The sequence below is a fragment of the Vulpes vulpes genome, chromosome 10 (assembly GCF_048418805.1).
Source record: "Vulpes vulpes isolate BD-2025 chromosome 10, VulVul3, whole genome shotgun sequence".
Classification (NCBI taxonomy): Eukaryota; Metazoa; Chordata; class Mammalia; order Carnivora; family Canidae; genus Vulpes; species Vulpes vulpes.
This window is the reverse complement of record NC_132789.1, coordinates 11,177,390-11,201,511: the sequence shown is the minus strand read 5'-3', so window position 1 is coordinate 11,201,511 and position 24,122 is coordinate 11,177,390. Positions and strand designations below refer to the sequence as shown.

Sequence of the window (24,122 nt, the reverse complement as noted above, 5' to 3'; positions counted from 1 at the left end):
CCTCTGTCTCCATGGGGCAGCCACCCTGCATCTGTCTTCACATGGCTGTCTCTTACAAGGCCACAGTCATAGTGGGTTAGGGGGCCCACCTCCTCCAGTATCCCCTCACCTTAGTTTGACTACACCTGCAAGGACCTAGTTCCAAAGAGGGTCACAACCCGAGGTACCAGGGGTGTGGATTCCAACACCCATTCTCTGGGGGCACATGGTCCAGCCTGTAATGGTCACACTGCAGCAGAGGGCCAGAAGCGGATCATTTCCAGCGTGGAGCTCTGCTGGTCCCATGGTGCCTCCTTGCAGCATGGAGGGAGCAAGAGGGACATGCCCCACGGCCCCTCTTCTCATACCGCATGGTGCTGGCTGCAGCCCAGAAGCACAGATGAAGACGCCACCATTAGCCACCTTTGCCTCCATTGCTGATGAGCATCCCTGACTAGCCCTGCCCATACCCACTGCTGACCCGAGGCCTCCCTGCTGAGAGAAAGGAACTGTCTGCAGTAACAGTACAACCAGGACGAGAGCTAGCATGTATTGGGCGCTTACTATGTGCCCACACACTATCGTAGGCACATTCCGTGTTAACTCTCATCCCCTGTGAACCCTTAGATTGGAACGCCATTAACATTCCCACTTCATAAACGAGGAAACTGAGGCCAGAGACATTCATGAACTTGCTCAAGGTCTCAAAGCGAGGATGTGCAGGGCCCACCCTGCCCAGACATGTTGGCTCCAGAGTCTAAGCACATAGTGTCTTTGTACCCCAGGGGAGCTGCAGGAAGAGGCCCTGGGCAGTACCACTTAGCTTGGACCCCAGCGATGCTGGAGAGGGAACTTGCCAGAACTGCATGGTTCCATTCACATGAAATGTCCACAACAGGCAAATCCAAAGTGACAGCAGACTAGTTCTGGTTGGGGACTGGGGCAAGGGTGTGGAGTGGCCACATCAAAGTGTGGGGTTTCCTTTGGGAGGAGGATAATGATGAAGTGCTCTGAACTTGTCCTGCTGATGGCTGCACAACTCTGAATATCCTGAAAAACCGTGCACTGTGTATTTCAAATGGATGCCCTGAATGCCTGATGGGTTCTATCTCAGCAAAGTGGCACCAAACCCCCGAGGGAGGGGTGGGCAGACCTCACCAGGCCAGGTGCCGCAGAGAGCAAGAGGAAGGAGTGTGCTGAAGGCAGAGAGGTGGGGGACAGAGCCACCAGCCAACAGTGAGGGCCCTGCGTGGCCATCACGAGCCCTGACACAGCTCAGCTTTCTCACGTGGCGTTGCCCCTGATGGCACAGTGGGAGGCGAACAGACCAATGGGGTGGCCCTCCCCAGACAGGACACAGCATGGGAGAGAGGACGGCAGCTGGCCCGGGCACCAGTTACTGCAGATATATTGACAGCACAGTCACTTGCAGCTCTTTCCCTGGGAATGTAACCCACTAATTGGACAAAGTGCCCAACAGCTCCCACGCCCTCACTAGAGAGCAGGTGTCACAAGGGCCAGAGCCTGGCCTTTGAGCTGGAGGGGCCGGCAGGTGGGAGGGTGACAGGATGCGGTGTCTGAGCAGGTCTCCACTAACTCGCACTTTTATATCCTGCCCATGCTCCCCAAGAGAGCCTTCCAGGCCCTGTGTCACAGCACCCACCTGTACGGCCGCAGACTGGTCCTGGAGTGGGCGGACTCCGAGGTGAGCCTGCAGGCCCTGCGGCGGAAGACAGCCGAGCACTTCCATGGTAAGTGCCCCAGGGCTCCCTGGAGGACTGTCCTTGTCAGGACGGGCTGCCTGATGCCCTATCTCCTCCCAGTGCGTGCCAAGTGCCCTCCATCTGCCTCCTAGATCTGTTTTCCGCTCTCCTCTCCCCACTTAACATGGAGAGGCTGACCTGTGTGGATGACACTGGCGTAGCCTCCATGCCCTGTGGCTTCTGGCTGGACTGGGTCATTGGGAGGCCTGGCAGGAAATTGGGAAGAGGAGGAGACTGGGGTCAGGGTGTTTATCCCTTCCCCTGCTCTGTCCCTCGCCTTCCATCCCGCCAGGTGGCTGGCTAGCTGGCACTACCACCCAAGACCACAGCTCACGTCCAGTTGCCCCCTCTACCTGGCACTTTCTGTCTGGGTCGCAGTGGCCGGTCTAGGGGGTCACTTGCACTGAAACCCCATCCTCTACCACCTCTTTGCTGGACCGTCCTCGGTGACTGGGTTTGAGGGTCATCCACTCCCTGCTAGGGGCCTCATGGTCACAAGACCCGACTCCACCTCTTACACACTTTGGTGGCATCACAAGGCCTCCCCAGTTACTCAGTCCATCCCCAGAAAACTCAGTGAGCACCTGCTTGGTTCTAGCACTAGGGGTGTGGGTGGAAGAAGCTTGGTACACTCTTTGTGCTAGTGGTCTAGAAAGGCCTCCTTGCAGACATGACGTTTGTGCCCACAAAAGGGCTGCCTGAGCCATGGGGACCTTAACTGTGGCATGTGGAGAAAGGAGAAGCCAGCGTGGCTAGAACAGATAAAGTGGAGAGAGTGGGGGGCCGGCTCACAAGGGGCCTCATCCTTTCCAGCAAGTTGCTGGGAAGTCAGGTAGGTGGGGATGAGGGAAAGCCCCAAGCACAGTGGGCCACACTGAGCATGTGGAAGGTGTGACAGGTGCCCCCCCACTGCCCCTCCCTGTAGGCACCCTCGTTCTGAAGACATCGAGGGACGTTTGAACTTCAGTCCCATCTCCACACCTCTTCCATGCATCTCACAAGGCATTCAGGCCAGGCAGTAAAGGGGCAGCTGCTGGCCTCCTACCCACTTAGGATCCTGAGGGCTTAGTGACGAGTGCCCAGGAAGTAGCCTTGCCCAGCTGGGAATGTGTCCATTCCTCCTGCCTGCCTGGGAAAGCCAGGCTTGGTGAGGGGGCTCCATAGTCTCACCCACAGCATCAGCCATGGCTGCTCTGGGGTCGTAGGTAGGTGCCTTCCTCCACCCAGCGGTCCCGGGGACAACTGGAGGGTTTACAGCCCTCAGAGGATTTCCTGGATGGACCAGTTACCCCAAGCACCTGCCACTGCTGCTCTTGCCCATTGCCACTAGGTATCAGGGGACCAGCATTGTCACCTGGGGACAGTCCAGGGGTGTTGGTGACGACGCCCACCCTCCCCCCACTCGTCCGCATAGGGATGGAGCCTGGAGCCAGTACGTGATCACTTACTATCCTGCCAGTGACACCCGGTCCTCCACCACCACCACTCCATTCATGCAGCAGCTCAGGGGAACCCGTGGAGGAGGTGGCCCTATGGGGCTAGGAGTTTCCCAGTTGGGCCTCGCTGGTCTTGCTCTGGGTTAGCACATGGGGCTCCTGAGCAGTGTCTCTGGGATGCAACACTGCATCCCCCTAAGGTGTTCTAGCAGCTGCAAAGACAGGACTGCAGCCCAGCCTGACAAACTGTTCAGAACACCCCCTGGCCCACTCCAGTGGCCTGTCCCAGCATAGTCCATCCAGACCTCTCCAAACGCCACGTGGTGTTCTGTGTCTTCCTGTGTGTACTTTCCTCTGCTCAGAATGCTCTGCCCTCCAGGTTTTTTTAACCGGGCAGTACCTATTCAGCCATGAAGGCCTAGCTCAAATGACACCTCCTCTGGGAGGCCCTCCCCTTCTCTGCCGCCTCCTTACATATCTGTAGTGGCTCATCCTCTGCTTTCCCACCTCCATCCCTCTACTTCCCTGCCACGTCCTAATTTAGTTGATTATGGTTTTATCCTCACTGGACTGATGTCTTTCCCAGCACGGAGACCATATCCGCGGGTTCCTCTCTGGGCCCCCATGCCTGGCACAGTGTCTGGCATGGCCAGGCCCTCAGTCTAAGGCTGGGGAAGATAGGAGCAAGGAAATCAGGACACAAGAAACCAGAGAAATCGGGACTGAGCACATAGTTACCAGCTTACAACTCAATAGGTCCCCGAATCCTGACATGCAGAAAGGGAACCTGTCCGTATCGACAGCCATTGACAGGCCCAAATGCACCGGTCGGCAAATGTTTATGTAAGGGACTGTGCCCACTCCTCCCCACCGCCCACCCCCGGGGCCGGCAGCGTGCAGTCTCAGCAGTTCTGCCCTGCATCGGAGAGAAGCCCCCTTCAATAAATTGAGTTCCAGAGACAGCATTATTGCTTCACCCCAGTGGGAAGACTCAGCCAGGAGTATTTCTATGGGATGGGCCGTCTCCCACAGCCACAGCCCGAGGCCCACGCAGGGCAGGTGCAGTCACGGCAGTAATATAGGCAGTAGCTTACTTCCACTCATCTTCCTGTGAGCTCCCCACTAGCCCGACGAGATGGGCATGGTCAGCCCCCTTTCTTTTTTTTTTTTCTTTAAGATTTTACTTATTTGAGAGAGGTCATGGGGGAGGAGGGGCAGAGGCAGAGTGAGAAGCAGACTCCCACACTGAGTGGGGAGCCCAATGTGGGCCTTGATCCCAGGACCCTGAGATCATGACCTGAGCCAAAGGCAGACACTTAACCGATTGAGCTGCCCAGGCGCCCGTGAGAAGCCTCATTTTACGGATGGAGAACTAAGGCCAAGCACTGAAGTGACATGTGACGACTACTGTTTACTAAGGATTCGCTCTGTGCCAGGGCCATCCTCAGTATATGACCTGCACTGTCTCAGCCTCAGGATAGCAGTAGTGGCTCTAAGCGCTGCTGTCTCCATTCTACAGACAGAGAAACTGAGGCACTGCCCATGGTCATGTGGCTGGAAAGTGGCAGATTTGAACCCCAGGCCAGCTCAGGAGCCTCTCATCCCACCCACTGCCCTGTACTGTGTGACAGTAGGAAATGCTATTTTCCAGAAGTTTGGGACCTTTATTAGCTCTGGGGGTGTGTTTCCTGTATGATTTTCTTCGTCCTGACTCATCCAGACCCTGATGCAGACTCTCCTGGGTCCCTTCCAGAAGTGGAGGGGATGAATAATAGATGGTACTGGAAAATGTCATGTGGCCCCTTGAAACTGATGTGGTGTGTCCTCATAGAAGGCCCTGTGGTGTGCACGCTACGGTGTCCCTGCTGACAGGGAAGCTCAGGTACAAGGTGAGATGAGGGCCCCAAGGTCAGTTTTGAGGGTCAGCCCAGCTCTGTGTTTGGACTGCCTCTAAGTCCTCCTGGATGAACATTGCCTGCTCGGGTTCTAGAAGGGGTCATGAGCTCTGAGCTATAACTGAGTGTGTGGAAGCAGGTGCTACCAGACCCTCCCAGCACCAAGGGAAGATAGGCAGGGTCCCACCAGGGAACAGAATTTACCCCAGTGGTTGTCGGGAAGGGCCTGTAAATGCAGAGGGGAGGGTGGGAGCCAGAGATGAGCAGTCTCCCAACCCCCTCCCCAGGGCCTATAGGGGCAGCGGGGGGAGGAAATGATGTCTTTGGGGGTCCATCGAGAGCAGCGCCTGCCAACAGCTACTTAGTCCCCTGGTATAGAGGGAAACAGCAATGCCAGAGAACTCACCAAAGCAAGTGACGAGCCTGCAGCTCCCTCTCCTACCTCTGCTCTCCTCTGGGTCTCCCATTGACCCACTGAGGGCCAGGTGACACCTTCCAAGGGACAGCAGGACAGAGGATGGATCTGGTGGCACTAGGAAATATCCAGCACATGGTGCCTGTGAACAGCAGGATGTGTGGCTGGGATAGAGCTGGCTGGGTTTGCTGAGGGCCTAAGTATCTGGTTTGGAGGGGATGCCTCCTATCTGGAGGGGCCTCTTAGGTACCCACCCACATGTCAAACCTCTACACTGGCCTCACCTGTCTGGGTCATGAAGAGGCGACAGGCAGCCTGAGAGCAAACTAATTCCCAGTTGTGTTTCACAGCACTCTTTCCCAAAGAAACATATGATAATCCTCTGAAAACAAAAGGAAGCTCTCTCCAGAACACAGCAAGATAAGACACAGGGATTTGTACCCTAGAATATGTGAAACCTTGTCTTCGTGGATCCTAGTTTAGGACTGGCCTCAAAGGAGCTATGAACACCCAGGAATGTGTCATCCAGTGTGTGTGTGTGTGCACGCGGGTGCGCACACGTGTGCATTTACTTGTCTGGCAAGAGAATCTATTGTCATCAGATTTTCTGTAAGCTCCTGGTCCCCAAAAGGTTGGCTTTAGGAGAAAGCTCGTTGACCTTGTAATCAAGGAGACCTGGTTTCTGTTGTTTCCCTGCTGTCAGGGAGGAGACACTGGGCCCCTTCTGGGCCACTGTCTCCCCTTTTACCAATCAAGAAGACTCACAAAGGCACTGCCTTAGAATTGTCCTGAAGATGATCTGTGCAGTAACTAAAGCAGCAGGAGCTGCTGTTTTGGTTTTTTGACCCACAGGGCACTCCCCCAGGGGGCACTCCCAGGAGGTAGAGGGTGTGTGCCTTCCCATTTTACAGATGAAGGGAGGAGGCTCATGGAGAGGAAGTAACTTGCCGGGGGTCATGCAGGCAGTGAGTAGGGGAAGCCAGTTCCAACTTGTACAGTTCTGCTAAGGCCCCCGTACTCAGGGCAACAGCTCCATCTGTCCTTCCCACCTTAGCTGGACCCTGGGGCGGGGGGTAGACAAATCAGCGCAGGACAGGTGCTCTGGAGCCAGCAGTCCCTCTGACCCACCCACCCCATTGTCTGTCAGTGCTCTTCAGGAAATGGGAGGTGCCCCCACCGCCCAGAATGTTCAGGATAGGGCTGCTAGCCTTCTGCTCTCCTGGCTGGACCCTTTCCCCCCACTCTGCCCCTTCCCTGTGGTGAAAAATACCCAGTTCATTTGTGTTGAAATCTGTATTGTTCAGTGCTTCCAGGGCTCTGGCAGACTCTGAGGGCAGGTGGGACCCATGCCCAGTGGCCTCCCTCCACCCCGAGCTCTGCCAGGAAGGCACTCAGATCTCAGGTGGAGGCCCCAGCCCCATTTGCCCAGCCTGAGCCCCCGAGGCCACGACAAAGGGCCGCCTGTGGAATGTGGGAATGACAGGCAGGCGTCTCAGCCATTCAGCAGGGCCAGGCACGAAGCCTGCTGGCCAGCCCAGAGCCCACTGGCCCCTGTCTCCAGCTGTGAGTCCCTGACGAGCCTAGGTTAAGGTGGACAGCTCTGCGTACGGTTCCGGCCAGATAACACTGATTATTATTATCACCACTATAACAACTTTCATCTGTTAAACCTTACTCTGTGCCAGGTGTCATCCTCGGGCTGTCACAGCTATTAATCCTGCAGAATCCAAAGAAGTAAATACGGACGTTGTCTTCAGTTTCACAGATGAATAAATTGAGGCACAGGGAGGATAATAACTTGCCCAAAGAGGCACCCAGTTACTGGCGGCTGTGTCAGGAGTAAGGCCTGGCCTTTTCGTCATCCTGCTGGACTGAGTCTTTGTTTCAGCAGGTGTGCACCAGTGCCCTTTCCATTTACTCCAGCATGTGTCTCTGGTGCTCTGGGACCTGGGGCAAGGTGCTCAGCCTCAGCTTTGTCATCTGTACGGTGGGACAAGGGCACTCACCTCCTCTGGGGAATCACGGGCCTTAAGGAGGCAATGCCTGTAATGCTCCTGGCACAAGTGAGTGTGCAACAGATGTTTCTCATCCTGTTCTTTGGGCTGCCATGAGCACTTTGCTGACCTTCCATTCCAGTCAAGCCAGGCTGAGGGAAGGTGTGCCCAGCGCAAGGAATAGAGACAAAAAAAGAGCCCTGGTTTTTATAAGCCTGCCTGGGCAATAACTGCGTGCATGTGTATGTACGTGTGCATGCATGTGTCTGTGTGAGAGAATGAATATGCCCACCACGTGGGCAGCGCTCAAGACTGTGCATTTGCATCTGACTCTGGATGCCAGCTCGTCTTCCCTGTCTTGAGCTCCCTTGTCTATGTCCCTGTGCCCGGCACATAGTAGGCACTTAGTACACAGTGGTAGTGAGGAAGAGGAGGATTCCTCGCTGAGGAGATGGCACTCGTGATGCCTTGCCTTCCACCTTGGGCGTGGGAGCTCAATGTGCTCAGTGCCCGGTCTGGTGCTCGCCACTCACCTAGGCTCCTGTATTGGCAGCCAGAGAAGCTTGATTTAAACCACCCAGCCTCCCCACCCTCTGGAAGCCTTCATCCTCTCCATTGTCCCTGTAAGATGGCAGGATATTACATTAGCCTACGATAGACCCATCAAATTGAACAACAAAGAGCAGGCCTCTGAAAAATCTTTGGAAAAGTTGCCCCAAGTCTAAGACCTTGATGTCAGACAGAGTTACTTTGAAAGAGAGTAGCAGGATGGCCGCTTTCCCCTCGCCCCTGGCCCGCCCCTGCCTCCCCTCCCGCCCAGAACCAGCTTTCCCCACTGCACCTCGAAGCCCCCGGTAGGTGAAGTGCTATTCTTCAGTGCCTCGCGTGTGGGAGGGTGAAAAGAGAGAGCAAGGAGGGAAGAAAGAGGAAAGTCGGCCACTGGCTGTGTCCTTTTCTTCCTGAGCGTGTTACAAACCAGCAGGGTCGAGGCATCGAGAAGCTTTCAGGGCCTCGGCAGGCCGCGGTACCCGCGAGTGGCACCGAAAGAATATAATGGTAGAGAAGCAATCCGCCCGCAGAACCCTCTGTTTCAGAGCCCGCACAGCCAGGGAGGCCTGGGCAAACAGGCTTTTATTTGGCCGGGAGCGCGGCTCTGCTTCCCGCCGTTGTCTTATTCCAGCTGGGAGGACTGATGGGCTGTGGTTAGCGGTTGCACCTTTCACCTCCGGAGCTGGGAACAGAGACATGACCGGCATGGCAAGCGGCTGGCAGCAGTGCCTCCCCCGCCCGAGCTGGGCCAGGCCAGGGAGGGAGATCTGCTCTGTCTGGGTGCACACGGGTGCCTGTCCGGGTCGGTCACTAGCATCGAAGCACCTGCTGCCCGCCCCCAGCCGGGCACTGGTGGGAACCAGGCAGGGAAGGGGCCTGATTGCCAGTGCCCTTGACCTGGCAGCCCAACCCCTGACCTCCACGCCCGCAGGCCTCAGCCAGAGCATCAGAGATCAGCCCTTTCCCTCATAACCCACCCCTGTCTTCTCCATTTCCCCCTCACGCCCCTTGCTTGGTCTTCCTGCCACTTTGTTCATGTGTGCAATTGTCTGACGTCTCTTCGCCCCATAAGGCTCTACCCTCTGGGGCCTGGGGCCCTCTCCACATCCCCTGTGCGGTCTTGCGTCTGGCACAGGGTAGGCTCCTAAACTGTCTGTGTGGCAGATAGACAAACATCGGAATGGCCCATTCTGACCGAGCATCTCATCCGTACCAGCCACTATGTGAGAGCCAGTTCAGTTCCTCCTCACTGTCACCCCACAGGAGGGAAGCTGGGGCACAGGGAAGCTGGACAGCATGCCTCAGATCCCACGGTTAGCCAGATGTGCCGCCAGCCCTGGAGTCCTGCTTGGCCTAAAACCAGCTCTTACCACCTTGAGCCTAGACACACCACCAATCTGAAAGGGGCAGCCATGTGACTTCTTATTAAAAGCCAAGTCAGGGACAAGAGAAGAGGGGAGAGAGGGCTGTGTGGAGGATCTGCTCCATGCAGGGAGCACTGCCAAGGGGTTCTGAGTACACAGTCCCATTTTGGCCTCCTCGCTCCCTGGAGAAAAGTGCCATTCCTGTCTTTCTGAGGTGCAAACTGAGACCCAGAGAGGTCTAGTGAATTGCCGGAGGACACACAGCTCTGCACACTGCAGAACAGATAACCTTATCTCACCATGCACTGTATCCACAGAGGCCCCCAAATCCCAAATCATCCCCCTTTTATCGGACCTGGCCTCCCAATCCAGATGGGTCAGCAGTTGCAAACCAGAGCCAGATCCAGCCTGCAGCCTGCCTTTGTAAATAAAGGGTTTTTTGGCACACAGCCATCCCCGTTTGTTCACGTGGTCGGTACGGCTGCATGCTCACACTGCAAGGGAAGAACAGAGTGGCTGCAGCAGAGACCCTGTGGCCTGCAAAGCCAAAACTATTTACTGCCTCACCACGTACAGAAAAAGTTTACAGCCCCTGGGGCTCCTGAGATGCCTGCCTTATTTCATCTAAAAGCCATGGGGGCAGCTAATTCCTCCTACCATGACTCCTCCTTTCTCTAGAGAGTGTACAGCTCTAGAAGTATCATAGCCACACCCTCACCATCACCCCCTAGCTGTAGTGCTCAGCTCAAGAACTCCAGCTTTCCCTGGGAAGGAGGCCCTATTACTCTGCCCCTCATTTACTCGATTCATTCATTCATGTGCTTAAGTCTGCATTGACCACAAACGATCAAGCCTTACTCAGCCCTGAGGATAAAGCAGTGAACCAAAGAGAAGACCCCTGCCCTCGTGGAGCTGTTATTTGACGAGGAGAGGCAGATGACAAAGAAGAAAAAGTAAATAACAATGTTAGGATGACAGCAAGCCCTGTGGAGGAAATGGGAAAGAATGGCAAGATGTTCCTCAGGGGTGGGAGGAGTAGAGAGATTTTCCCCTACTCTTGGCACAGGCCTGACCTGGAAAAAGTCTTTCCAAGGAGTCAGTATTTTTGTGATAGGAGGAAGAAAGCCAGCCAGCCAAATAATGGGGGGGGGGGGGGGGGGGGCGGGAGGAGGTAGCATTCCCGGCACAGAGACCCGCAGGTGCAAAGGCCCTGGGGCAGGAGCGGTCATAGCAGGCCATCGTGGCTAGAGAACTGTTCAGGGTGGAGAATGCTAGGAAACAAAGCTGGAGAGGGGCCAGTAGGGCTCCTTGTGGGGCCTAGTGGCAGGGAGTCTGGCTTTTATTCAATGTAAAGCGGGAAGTTCCCTCAGAGATCAGTATGGTGGCCTGATTCACACTGTCAGACCTCTTCCTCCCTGTTTTGTGGGGGCGTGCATTGTAGAGGGATAAGAATGGAGGTAGGAGTCCCATCGCCATCCTCCCAGCAAGCAGGGGCAGTGGCTTGGGTGGGGATAAAGACCGTGTGGGGATGGAGAGAAGCAGGTGGGTTGAGCCTATGGGCTCTACCATTAGTAGAGCCGGCCTAATTTGTTCTGGAAGGCATGAGGGAAATTAAGGCCAGTGTGGAGATTTCTGCTCAGAGCCACTCAGAGGATGGTGGTGCCTCGTGATGATGAAGCCTAGGAAGCTGGGAAAAAGCAGGTGGGGGCTGGGGTGGGGGGGGGCACACGGGGTTTGAGACACCTATTAGGACTCCCCGCGGGATGTCAAGCAGATAAATCTATGAGTTCGGAGCTCAGGGGCGAAGTCTGGGCTGAGATATAAATTTGGAAGTCATCAGCATACAGATGATATTTAAAGCCTGCAACAGTTCACCAACCCTCCCCCCCCCCCCCATAACTTAATCATTCATAGGACGGCACATTTTCAAAAGATCGGGGACCAGGAGAGCCCGTTATCCCCACGCCAGCCCTTGCAAATATGCCTTCTTGATCTTGGCCATGAAAACATAATCATCGGGCTTTAAAAATCACAGTCGGGAAAGTTCAAGCAAGTATGTGAAGTCACAGAATTTATTATTCAAAATATCCCTTTGCTGTGGATCTTTCCAGCTCCCTGAAGACAGAAGGTTCCTGTAAGCTCCCCTCACCTCATTTTTATTCCTCCATTTGGGTGCCTCTCGTTCCCTCCTTAAGGCTTCGCGGAAGCCGGCAGCCCTTCCTCCAGGGGCATGGGGAACGCCCCATCAGGAGGCAGAAGGGGGCGCGGGGAGCTGTCCCAACTGCCACTGTGGGGACCGGAGGGACGGAGGAGCCGTTTTACCCCTGGCCTTCCCTGGCCGGGCTGGTGTGTTTTGTTCTTCAGCCTGCTCCCAGCCGAGTTGGTGGGTGGCACCTGGAGAGAGGTTGAAATTGGCCGGGAGACCAGCTCCTCTCTCACGTGCCCCCAGCCATCCCAGCGGGCGGAGGCAGAGTGTCGCGAAGACACACGGAGAAGCAGGAATTGTTTTGGTCAGGCAGCTCCTAGGCGGCAGCTGCCAGCAAGGGTGCAAATGGCTGGCAGGAGGGAGGGATCCACGTTCAGACAGCGAACGTCTCCCCCTGCGGAGGTGCTGGGGAGGCTGCGGGGGCCTGGGGCCGGCGGGAGCAGGTGTCTCCAGGTCACCTCCTCCTCCCTCCTTCCTGCCTCGCGCCCCGAGCCTCTTGGAGTGCTGTTTTGGAAATATTTCCAAGCGCTTCAGCAATATCCTGCACACTCTCTTCCCCTTCCCCCGGGAGTGGCTGTCCGTGCGGGGAAGGTACTTGCTCCCAATCCAGCTAAATTGTTATTGACTTGTGTTCTCTGCGTTCCGCAAACATTTCACTCAGCCGTCGCCAGCGAGGCCAGGAATCCCTGCTAGGGCTAACGGGGAAACCAGCTGTGCCGGGCCATTTCTCCTGCTCTTCCTCATCGATCACAGAATTAAACTGACAGAAGGAAAATTTCAGAGCGACTTGGGAGGGGAAGGGGCTGGGCCCGGATTGGACAGGGGTTCAGGGACCTGGGGACCAGAGTGCTAGAAATAGGAGCAGGAGGAGGGTGGACTTCCCTCCAGGGTTGTGGCTGGTGGCAGGGGGTGGCCGATTTTGCTTCTGAATCGTCGGTTGGCCTAGTCTGAAGAAACCCAAGAAAAACAGAAAGACAGGGAGGTTTTTGTTACTGCTTCACGGCCACAAGTGGAACTGGTAGGGTTCTGTAGACAGAGGGGAGAGAGATAATAAATCAGAGGCTGCACAGGTGAGCCATCAACTGAGCTCAGCCACAGATCTTTATTTTGCATGGAAAATACGGACCAGTGGGGTTTGGGATTTTTTTTTTTTTTTTTTTTTTCATGAGTTGCCACTCCTTTGCTATCAGAAGATTTGATCCAAAAGTCGAGCTTCTGGCCTCTGGAAAAATCAGGTTGACCACCTTGGTTCTGTGTGCCTGTCGGGCAGGTGGGGCTGAGTTGCCAGTCTGCAGCCCACCCTATAGTCTCCCTCCCGTGCCTGCCTGGCTGCTTGAGGCCCGCACACTTACAGATTGGGTACAGACTTCCCTCCACCGTGGCCCCCTGAAGGCTTCCCTTCCAGCCTCTACTCCCAACCCAGGGCTGTGTCAGGAAGAGGGGGCCAGAAGCTAATGCCCATCAAGCCACTACTAGAAATGGAAAGATCCTTCTAGGCCTTGAGGGCCTTGAGGCAGAGGAGAGGGGGATCCCTTCCAGCAGGCCCTCTTCCTTTTCCTTTGTTTCCCTGCAATGAGTCACCTTCACCTGGCCACTCTCTGTCCTCCCCAGCCTGCACCGGCCCCTCCAGCATCTGTAACTAATGCAAACACATGCAGGACGGAGCCTGAAAGCCCCCAGGCTTAGCCCGGCCCCAGAGCCCTACGATGGGCTAAATCCACCATAATCCAGGCCCTGTGGATGGGGAGCTTCCAGGCCAGCTGCCTGGAACGCAGTGTGAGGGCCACCCACCAAGCTGCACGCAGGCTCCTGCTTCACATCGAGCCAGAAGCCCATAGCACTGGTGATTAATAAGGGCAATGGGCATCACTCTCAGTAACCAATGCCCCACCCCAGACCATTCTCATCACCGGCTTCAGTGGTTTCTCGATGATTCTCTTAGGCAGTTGGATAGAGAACCACTGGCCTCGAGAATGCTGCTGCTGCAGGTTGGTGGGTACCGTGGGGCCTCTGTTTCACATCTTTTCTGCTGGGAGCCATTTCCTAAAGGGGCTATGCCAGTGTCTCTACTGCAGGCCTGGCCGCTGAGCCACAGGACCCTAGGCCTCACTAGTGTATCGGGGCATGGGGAAGGGGGAAGTGTGGTCACGTGACTTCCCTAGATCCGCTGCTTATCCATCTGACAAATGGGATGATAATCTCACACAGCTCCTGGGATTTCTCCCAGTACACACCCAGCCTGCTGCCCCAAGCCAGCAGGTGCCTGGGCCCTGTTCACTCTGGGGTCCCGACGTGGCCACCATGGCTGGTGGTTCAGAACATCCTTTAGAGTGTTCTTCACAGCTGCATCCCGAGCACCAGGTCTGGCACAGAGTATATGCTCACCTTCAGGTGGGGCCACGGGCTCTTTGTGGCTGGGTCATCCATTTTCTGGAGAAACTAGGCATGCAGACTCTTAGGTAGCATCTCCCTTTTTTTGGCATATTAGTAACTAGCTTTTTAAATCTTAAATCATGTCAGCAAATCCAGACACTCTACCAGGGGCCTGTCACGTGTGAGGCTTCCTCCCATTTGGTCACCCATAGACATGGTTTCCTAGTGTGGTGGATTTCCCAGGGGCAGACCCCAAGACGTGGACTCGGGTACCGATCACATCACCTAGGAAGTGAGCCCGGGAAGTGCATGAGGAACCGGAAGGAGGCGAGGGACCCAGTCCCAGGGGTCTCTGGGGCTCAGCCCACCAGGGCCCCCCAGGATCTGTGTCGTATACACCTCAGAGCTATCCCCCCGGGAGTCCAGGGAGCTGGGACATGTGTCCACCCTCACTGGTGGAGGATTCCTCTGAGGGAGCTTATGTACCCAACGCTTCCAGCTGGCCCCGTGCCAGGGCTGCACATGCCCCCGTGGCCAGGGAAAGCCATTGATGTGTCCCAGAGCCGCGCACTAATGCTGTGGGTGGCCACCAGGATGGGGCACCCGCAGCGGCTCCTGTGTTTGTCCAGGGCTGGTATTGCCGCCCCCATTTTAAAGGAGAGAGAAGTGACCTGCCTGCATCCAGTGACAGCGTCCCATCAGGGGACCGTAACATCCGCCAACCTTCACGGCGCTTACAGTGCACCAGGCGCTGCTGGAAAAACTTAAGCACCTTTACCGTCCCGGAGCCCCCGGCGCCGTCCACGCGGGGTACTATGCAGCAGGTGCAGGGACAGAGCACAGAGAGGTGAGGCTCCTGGTCCCAGGTGGCCCAGCGGGGAGCCACGGGCTCTGATCCTGGCAGCCTGGCGCCCGCTCCCCCCCTGCCAGCGCCTGCTCCTCTCAGGTCCTCTCAGAATTCCCTTGCCCCCCGCTCTGCTCGCCCCTCCTCAGCCTTCTGCCTCTGGAACAAAACCCCACGAGGCGCGTTCTCCCGTCCTCCCGGCAGCGCCTTTCCGTCTGCCCGCTTTTGCCTTCCATGCAGGGCGACAGCGCCAGCCAGGGCCGGGAGAGAGACGCGGGCTGGCATTCTGTCAAGGAATTAATTGAAAAATAAAATCATTAGATGGGAACTCCAGAAATGCAAAATGGTGGTTGGGGGGGGGCGGGGAGGGGGGCAGGACTGGGGGGTTGTTGGGGGACGGCTGAGTTTTTTGTCAAGTTAATTTCTCGGGTATTGATGTTTGGTGACATTCACTTGTTGTTTATCTTCGGGTGCAGCTGTAATGCTGAAAGAAAATGCACAGCTTGTTTCGTTTATTTATTTTACACCTTTCTCCGGTTCTGCATTATGTTTGTTTGGTGAAAACCCACTGAGGCTTTTGATGTCGAAGAAGTGGGATTTCAGCAGCTGTTCCCTGCAAGCAGGGTGCTCCATGCGCAGACAGGGCCGGCGGGGGCTGCTGGGTGTCACGTGGTGGGGACTCGGGCCTGACGCATCCCCTGGGGGGGCGGTTGGGGGCCCGGCCTGAGCCAGGCCAACCAGAGCAGTCACGGCCCCGAGCACCGAGCCCTTGGTGTACTGGGCTCCGAGCACAGACTCACTGATGCTCACGGCTGCCCCAGGAGACGGGTCCTGTCCTCAGCCCCCACGCACAGATGAAGCCGAGACCTGAGGAGCTGAAGTGACTTACCCAAGGTCACTGAGCCATTAGGCGGCAGAGCTGGGACCTTAAATTGTCTGATCTCCAAGGCTAGGGAGTGAGCCCCTCGCTGACCTACTTTGTGCACTCCTCACCCCGCCAGGGGTCCAGGGATCCCCCTGGGCCTCCGTTTTCCAACCTGGGGTGGGAAATGGGTCCCGTACCCTTTCAGCCTTTACAAACCAAATCATTGTATTCATTTACCTAACAACTAACTGCTCATGGATCACCTACTAGGTATTGGCTATCCTCTGGCAGTCCCTGCCCCAGTGGCGCCCCCTGGCCTAATAGCAAAGTGAGACATTGAGTCCACATCTCTGATGGGAGTTAGAGCGGCAGAGATGTTGGTCTGTCCACCATGGACCGGGGTCTAACCAGGTGCCAGTCATTGCTCTTTTGCCTCCATTAATTCTGCCCGTGACCCCACATTACAGGCAAGGAGACAGAGGCAGCAAGAGGCTGGCCAGCGGTGGGGCATATGTGCCCATGCCTGCGTTCCTGAGCCTGTATGCTAAGTGTTGAGGACAGGTGGGGGTCCCCCGAGAGGCTCCGCTGGGAAGAGGAGCCCGTACCTGCTCCAGGCAAAAGGAAAGGCCTCCTTACGTCTGGGCCTGCGGGTCAGCAGGTGGTGGCCACAGAGAAGGGGAAGGGTGGAGGAACAGCCCTGTCCGCCCCCCACCCCACATTTTATGCATGAGGGAGTGAGCCTCACTGGGTCCGGGCCCCACCCGAGGCTGCATACTGGGCAAGTGCCAAAGCCAAATGTGTGTGACTGTGCACTGTCACACCCGCACCCCCCACCCCGAGTCAGGGCCCCCGAGAGCCGTTGCGAGCATGTGTGGGACAACGCTGGCAAGTGAGACAGGCCAGGGCAGAAGCCGGGGGCTGCCGTGTGTTACCCGGGGCCCCTACGCCTCACCCTGTACCTCCGTGTCCCCAGCTGTGTAGTAGGGGTGGCAACGCCCCCTCCTGCAAAGGGTTCCTGAGACTCCACCCTCTGGTTTCCCCAGCCAGATGACCTCTCGGGTGCCTCCCAACCCCACCCCTGTTTGTTGTATTGCTGTCCCAACCACAGCAGTGCTGTTTCTCAAAGATTATCCACCTCAGTGCCCTAGGACTCATTCATTCATTCAGTCCTTCATTCGTTCGTTCTTACATTCAGCACAGAAGCACAGAGCTCAGTCTGGCAAGCTGGGGCCAATGCGGTCCTGGGGACATCCAGAGAGCAGAGGCATCCAGGAGCAGGCCCTCCAGGCGAGCTGGGCCCTGGAGATGCCCTGTGTGGAGAGGTGCAGGAACAGCAGCTCTGTGTCCCATCCTGTGTCCATTGCTCCGGGGCCTCCTGCTTGTCCCAGGATGGGGAGCCGAGGCTCAGAGGGGTGAAGGTCCCACCACCAGGGAGGGGAGCATAGGACTGGAACCCAGCCCTGGGTGGCTGTGTCACAGGATGTTTGGTACTCGTGACTCGGGGGAGGGCAGCCAAGGGCAGGGCTGACATTCCAGACAAAGACGGGGAAGAGCTGGTTCACAAGTCTTTAAAACAGTGAGGCCAGCTCCCAAGCAAACTGAACGTGGCTGGTGTCCCTGGGGCCGGGGCTGAGGTTGGGAGGTGCCTACTGGTTGGGAGGGTAGGAGATGCTCTGAAGCTCTGGGCACAACTACCTGCCAGTGGCAAGACTTGCACAGTGGGGTGAGAGGGCCAGAGCTGAGAGTCAGGCTGGGTTCTGGCCATGTTTACATTGTCCCCTCCTCCAGGAAGCTGCCCTGATAGCCCACATGGAGCAGGTGCCTCCCCATCACAGCGCTGATCCTGCCCTGGGTTGTGTTTGTCCGGCTTCTTCTCCATCGCCCCTCAGTGGTCCAGGAACAGCCTGGATGGGGGCTGTCCCATTCATACCAGGCCCAGCCCAGAGCGGGCACTGCCTGGCCTCTGCTGTGAGGGGATGAAAACATGAACAAAGGTGGCTAAAGACTGCTTTTGGTCCAGTCCCTGCTTCTGTGTCCTTCAGCAACCTGAACTCTTTGATCTCATCTGTCCCTGCCATCCGTCCATTCAGTCAGCAGGTACTTACTGAGCATCTGCTGTGTGCCCCACGCCATTCCAGGCCTTGGGGGGACAGCAGTGACAATGCAGACAAAAGCCCCTTCCTCCTGGAGCCAGCATTCCAGTGGGAGAGGCAGACAGGGAGCTGAACGGTCGGTCGATGCTGTAGAGGAATGTGGGCAGGGGCTCTGGGAGCCTTGTGGTCTTAAACAAGGAGAGGAGGGAGACCTCCCTGGAGAGGCGAGTCCCCCACCAGGCTCCCTGCAGGAGGAGCGCTCCAGGCAGAGGGAACAGCAAATGCAGAGGCCCGGAGGTGGGAGAGGGGGTTGCCAGGAACCAGGAAGGGGCTCACCTGGGTGGCCTGGTGGCCCTCCTGCTGGCTTCTCCTTTCCCCAGGGGAGAGGAGATGGCCCCACTGAGGGCTGAGACAAAGGAGCCACAGGTTCTGATCCCTCTGGGTGCCCCTTGAGAGCGGACTCTGGGAGGGAGGGCAGAGGAAGCTCCCACCATCCTGCAGGCCAGAGATGCCAAGGACTCAGACCAGAGGGCGGCAGTGGAGGTGGGGGGTGTTCGGGGTGCAGAAGTGATGGAAAGCTCGAGCCCTAGGATGCATAGGCAGAAACCGGCTCCCGTGCTGGTGCCTCGGAGTTAGAGAAGCTCTGGAGGTGAGGCCCGCAGCTCCACTGCAACGGCCGTGCTGGCCGCCACCAACCAGCCCTTGGAGCCTGGGCCAGCCTGGCCCAGGAGAGCGGGGGCCCGCCAGCCCAGGAGCTCGCACTCCCATTGTTAGTAACTAGGAGGAGGCATCTGTGACAGGCCCACAGGCCCTATTTTGCTGTTCTTCTATTTCTCGGCTCCCATTACCTGCCCACAAATTCAATTTCCAAAGGCCATTGTGCACCTCCAGAGCCTGCGATTCTAAGGAAACCAGGAGCATCGAGGAGGCAGCAAGGAGAGGAAATGTGCATCTGAGCCACGGGCTGCAGCCTCCACCCCCAGCCCATCCCACCCTCTCTCCCTTTCCATGACTAACAATGATGGGTACAGCTGCCAGGCCCGGGGGCTCCTGGGCGGGGGGCAGCCCCCCACAGCGTCCCCAGCCTTACTGTGTCCCCCCCTTCCCGCTCCATTTGCTTCTCCCTTCATCGGGCAGACATTAGTGAGCACCCACTAGGTGCCAGGCTGTGCATTGAGGCAGGGACACAGCAGTGAACGGGACAGCTCTGTTCCCAAACAAAGAAATGACCGCCACGATGTCAGCAGTAAGAAGTGCCCCAAAGCAGGTGGCGGGGTCGTCGGAGGAGGGGGCACGGGAGCTGGGGCTTCACTACAGGGTCCTCTGGGACCTGCAGGTGCCAAGGTCCTGTGGTGTGCATGCAGTGTACCAGCCCGGAGTGGCCAGCTCAAGCAATGGCATCCAGAGGACTAGAGAATTCCCTCTCCTTGCTTGCAAAGCCGTAGGAGCCTGAGACCCCAAGCAGTAGCACTTGTTCTAGAAGGATCGCTCAGGCAGCCCTGTGGGGATGGCAGGAGCAGGAATTCAGGTGAATGTGCTTGGATCAGGCAGGTAGCCATGGAGAAGATGAGACCGGGTCAGTGCCCTGTCGCTTTGGGAGGAACAAGGTGAAGAAACAGGCCCAGAGAGTCCAAGTCACTAGCCCAGGACTTTATACAACAGGCCCAAGATTCTTCGTGTCAGGGCCAGGGGCCAGGCCAGACTCTGGAGAGACCCTCGTGAGAGACATGCCCTTGGGAGCTCCAGCCTAGTAGGGAGTTGGAGGCAAAGGATCACAGGGCGGTTGTCTCCCTGAGGACTTCACAGAGGAGGTGTTGTTTGAGGACGGGATTGGGACATCCTGTCTGCAGCTGCCTCTGAACGAGTCCGCATTCTCTGGGACTGAGAGGTTAGACAGGCCAGGCCTGAGCCGGCCTCCCCCCACCACATCCCTCCTGGGAGGACCGAGGGCCCAGCTCACCTTCTCCTGCCACCCTCACTATCTCCCTGGCATTCTCGCGCCAGCCCTGGAGACTTTCATAGGAAGTGGGGACACTGGCTCTGGTGTTGCTTGGTTTCGAATCCTGCCTCCACGTGTGGCTGAGTAACCTTAGACCTACCTGTCTGCAGCTTGGTTCCCTCCCCTGCAGGAGGCAGTCCTAGCACGTCCCTGTGGGACTGCCGAGAGGAGGAGAGCCGTAGCACACCATGCATCCTCGGTAGTGTTTGGGGCTCAGAGCGACCGTGTATTGCTGAGCCCACCGTGCCTTCTGTTCGTGCTGTGCATCCACATCCCCGTCCCCTCTTCTCACAGAGAACTCCTATGCATCCTTCAAAGGCCAAGTCGAATAGTCCCTCCTCTCCAAAGCTACCTCTAATTGTTCTTTCCTCCATGCTTCTTTTGGAATCTTTGAGCAAGCCGCTTACTCTATTGTTAAGAATGGATAACCTCCAGGAAAGCCGGAGCGGCTTCTACTTGTTTCCCCAATGATGGCCCCCTCACTTTTGACCCATCCCCTCTGAAGGTGTTCTGCTCCCTGCAAGCCAGGCAGAGACCCGTTACCCCCTGAGCTGCCGGGAGGGGGCCTTCCTGGCTCCCTTCCTAAATGGAGCCCTGTCCTCTGCGGGTAGAAGTCGGGGAGGGGGTGGCGGGCAGAGCCGGAGAGTTCCTGGGGCGAGGAGAGGCAGCCCCATGGTGAAGCCAGAGACTAACGGGCAGTGTCTCTCTCCTCTCTCGTGTTTTCTCTCCCTGGATGGCTTCTGGTCCCTTGTGCCCCCTCTTGTGACTCCCTCCTCCCTCCCTATACCTCCTACCCTCCATTTTGCTCATCCCGGTCCCTCTCCCTTCCTGCCATTCCTCTCTTCCCACCTCCCACCCCTCTCGGCTGTTTTTTCCTCCTCTCCTGCCATCTGGGCTCCCACAGAGCCCCCGAAGAAAAAGCGGTCTGTGGTGTTGGACGAGATCCTGGAGCAGCTGGAAGACAGTGAAAGCGACAGTGAGGAGCAAACCCTTCAGCTGCGAACTGGCACTGAGAGGGTACGTGTACGTGGCTCCAGGGCCCCGGGGACTGGGGACAGCCGCTCCAGCTTCTGCGCTCCTGCCGGGTGGGCGAGGGAACGCAGGCACCCCCACTGTGCCCCAGCCTGAGGTTGACACGTTCCCGCCATCCCCATGCATCCGCTCTGTGCCCCACACCCAAGGGCCATGGGGCAGGGGAGACACAGCCACGTTAGGAAGTCTCATGGCAGCACACGGACCCGGAACCAGCAAACACAAGCCGCACCCCACCAAGCCTGGCAGTCCACCGCTCCCAGACCGGGGCACACAGCCCCACCTTGCTGGTTGGAAGGTCAGGGCAGAGGGACTCGGGTTTGCTCATGCGCAGCTGCATAGGAGCAAGTGTGGCATCAGGGTGGGGGGGCAGGACCCTGGCGTCATGACCTAACCTCCCTTGGCCCAGTATCTGCCTCGCAAACGATTCCCACCTCGTGTGGTTTTAGTGAGAAAAACACGCCGCGTGAATCCATGAAAAACCCCCGGTGCGGCACTGAGCGTGTAAGACCGGCTCCAAAGCTTCTGTTCTTGCCCTCCCTCCAGGGCTGCTAGCTGGAGTCCCCACTACATCCATCTACGGGCGTGCTCGCAGCTTGGGACTTGACCTGTGTCCTGCCCGAGGCCCCTTGGGACTGCGGGCTCTGGTTCGACCACCAGGGCTGACCACAAAGGATGCTCACGACACCCAGATGCCAGCCTCTCCGGTTGAGCCTCAGATGTGTCCCGATGGCAGCTACCCTTGGCTCGTGGACGGAGAACTCTGTGAAATGCATTCCAGCCCTGTTGAAAGGCTTATTGCAGGCTTGGGGTACCCGCCTGCACACACCTACTCCCACCTGTACCTACAGCCTCCTCCCACTGGGAGCACCTGCACCCAGCACTCGCCAGAGACTGGATGGTGTGGAGGAAAAGAGCCCCCGCCACTCGTCTGACCTGGGTTCCAATCCCAGCCTCCTGAATCTCACCTATGCAGCCTCAGACCAGCAGGGTCCCCTCTGACCCTCAGCTTCTCCTTCTGTCAAGTAGGGGTGATGTGCGCACTTGGGCCTTGACCACCTCAGTCAATCCAAGTAAAGCCTGGAAAAGATGCCCATCAGCACTTTTGTTTATTCCTTCATTTGGGACCTCTGGCGGGGGCTCATAAATCTTGGTCTCTGCATTTTGGAGGAAAGAGGTTTCAGTTTTTCATCCAGTTTCACAGTGGCCTAGAACCCAAGCAAAGCTCCACAGCGCCGGTCCCCCTGTGAGTCTAAGTGTACTCCCCACTCCCCGTGGGGCAGGTGCTCCCCGGCCAATCCTGGGCTCTTCCCTGAGAAGTAAGAGGCAAATGGCCCAAACCCAAAGTGGCTTGTTCCCCGACGTTTGTAGTGGGGTGCCCCACAGACACCAGGTATGACCACAGTGTGTAGGTGGGGTCAGTGTTAAGCCTCACCCAGGCCAGGCCTTCGATGACCAGGCCCTCCAGTTGCTGTGAGTCTTGGGGGTGACAAGGGCCCACCCTAGTCATCCCCACTGCTTGTCCTGTTCAGGGACATGTGGGTCCTTCCTGATGAACACACAGTCTATACTCACACCGCCAGGGCCAGGCCAGTGGCAGCAATGTAGTCACCACATTGGAGATAATCAGACCCATGGGCCTGACACACGAAGAGGCCTCGTTGGTATCTACAAGACTGACTCGGATGACGGGACTAGAACATTCCCAAGACAGGATCCGCCAGCTCCTGCAGCCTGATGCCGTGCGTCCAGCGCAGGCTATGTGTTCAGACCAGCCTGGGAGACCGGGTCGCCACCCCCCTTGCTGCTGCGCCTGGCCTCTCGGCCCCCCACCCCAGGGGCTTACTGTCTGGACAGGGAACAGCCACGTAAGCAAACACCAACAGCCAATTCAACTACCCTGGAGATCTTGGGGTGCCCCATCACCTCCCCCTTCATGCCACCAAGGATGTTGATGGTGGATGCCACCCTCATCGCCTCCCTTCCCCTAACCCAGGAGCACCTCATTCTCCACAAGCAGCCAAAAGGAGCCAGTTGGATCTGTGAACTGGGTTTTGGAAGTCATAGCTTAAAACCCTTCAGGGTTCCCCACACACTTGCAATGAAGTCACACTCTTCACCCAGCAAGAAGTCCCTGCCACTTGTCCCCCACTTACTGCATGCTGGCGTTTCCAGTGTGCTCCCACCCCAGGGCCTTTGCACTTGCTCTTCTCTCTGCTTGGGACACTCCCCCTCCCCCCTCATCTGTCCTGACCATCTCTTTTTTTTTTTTTTTTTTTTAATTTCCCTTTGAGATCTTAGTCTAAATTCTCTGGCCTCAGAAACAGTCCCTGGCCACTTTATCAGAAGCAGTCCACTCCACTCCTCCCCCACACCCAGACCCATGCCCACACCATTCAGTCACAGCACCTAGTGCAGGGAGCAGCCCAAGCCCTGGCCCTTCTCCTCTGAAAGTGACTGTCGCCTTGGGCGGTCAGAAATTACTCTCACTGTCATAATTCTTACATAGAAGCCACCACCACGTGATGACTCTGGAACAGCTAGATAATGGTTAGGCGAAGTTAGGTAAGGTAGGCCCAGCGCAGAGGACAGGCGCCACTCTCCTCCTTGGAGGAAGCCCCTGGGAGCCCCTAGGGAGATAAACTTCCATCCAGTGTGTGCCGGGAGACTTGTGGGGACTCTGGGGCAGCCAGGACGTAGTTGCTGTTGTCACCAGGGATGCAGGGTATAGGGGAGCTTGTGGGGAGGAGTTAGAAGTGACAATAGGACATCAGTCGATCTAGGAGAGAAGTGCCAGGAATAAACCATGGTGGGGGAATGGGGGTGGTCGCTGAGGAAGGGGTGCAGCCCTGGGGCTCAGTGAGCCTCCTGATGCACGTGTAGACCCATCCATTTCTCACAGGGGTCCGTGGCCCTCAGATGGTCAGGGGAACTAGGAGGAGGGCTGTGCTGGAGGCTGGACCGGAACAGGCACCCTGGAGAGGGGAGGGGAGGTGGCAGGGCCAGAGACCGCAGGGTCAGAGGGGCCCCTGACCTGACGAGGCTGTGGGGCCCGCCGTATGTAGAGGCAGGAGCTGCCTGAGTGCCCCATGGCCACACCCACACCCCACGCCGGCTCTCACACTCAGGCCCTGACCCCTACAGGCCTTATTTCTCAGGCTCCCCTGGCAACAGGCTGCCAGATGGGTCTGGCCAGGGGTGGGCACCAGCAGACGTCTGGGGGCTGGTGGAGGAGAGAGGCCAGAGCGTTCCTCCCCACCCCTCACCCCCTCGGTCCTGTGCAGGTCCTCGCCGAGGGTTCCAGCCCTCGATTCT

At 57.3% G+C, this 24,122-nt stretch overlaps 1 protein-coding gene across 1 annotated transcript in view; it reads left to right on the top strand.

Annotated features, from left to right (window-relative positions):
* RBM19 (RNA binding motif protein 19) overlaps positions 1–21,906 on the top strand; it is a 122,900-nt gene extending 100,994 nt beyond the window's left edge. The window contains exons 23-25 of the mRNA XM_026018759.2: positions 1,610–1,730; positions 20,680–20,792; positions 21,354–21,906. Coding sequence (XP_025874544.1) covers positions 1,610–1,730; positions 20,680–20,792; positions 21,354–21,362 — 243 coding nt within the window. The 3' untranslated portion in view covers positions 21,363–21,906. The remainder of the gene's footprint in view (positions 1–1,609; positions 1,731–20,679; positions 20,793–21,353) is intronic.
* The last annotated feature ends 2,216 nt before the right edge of the window (positions 21,907–24,122 follow it).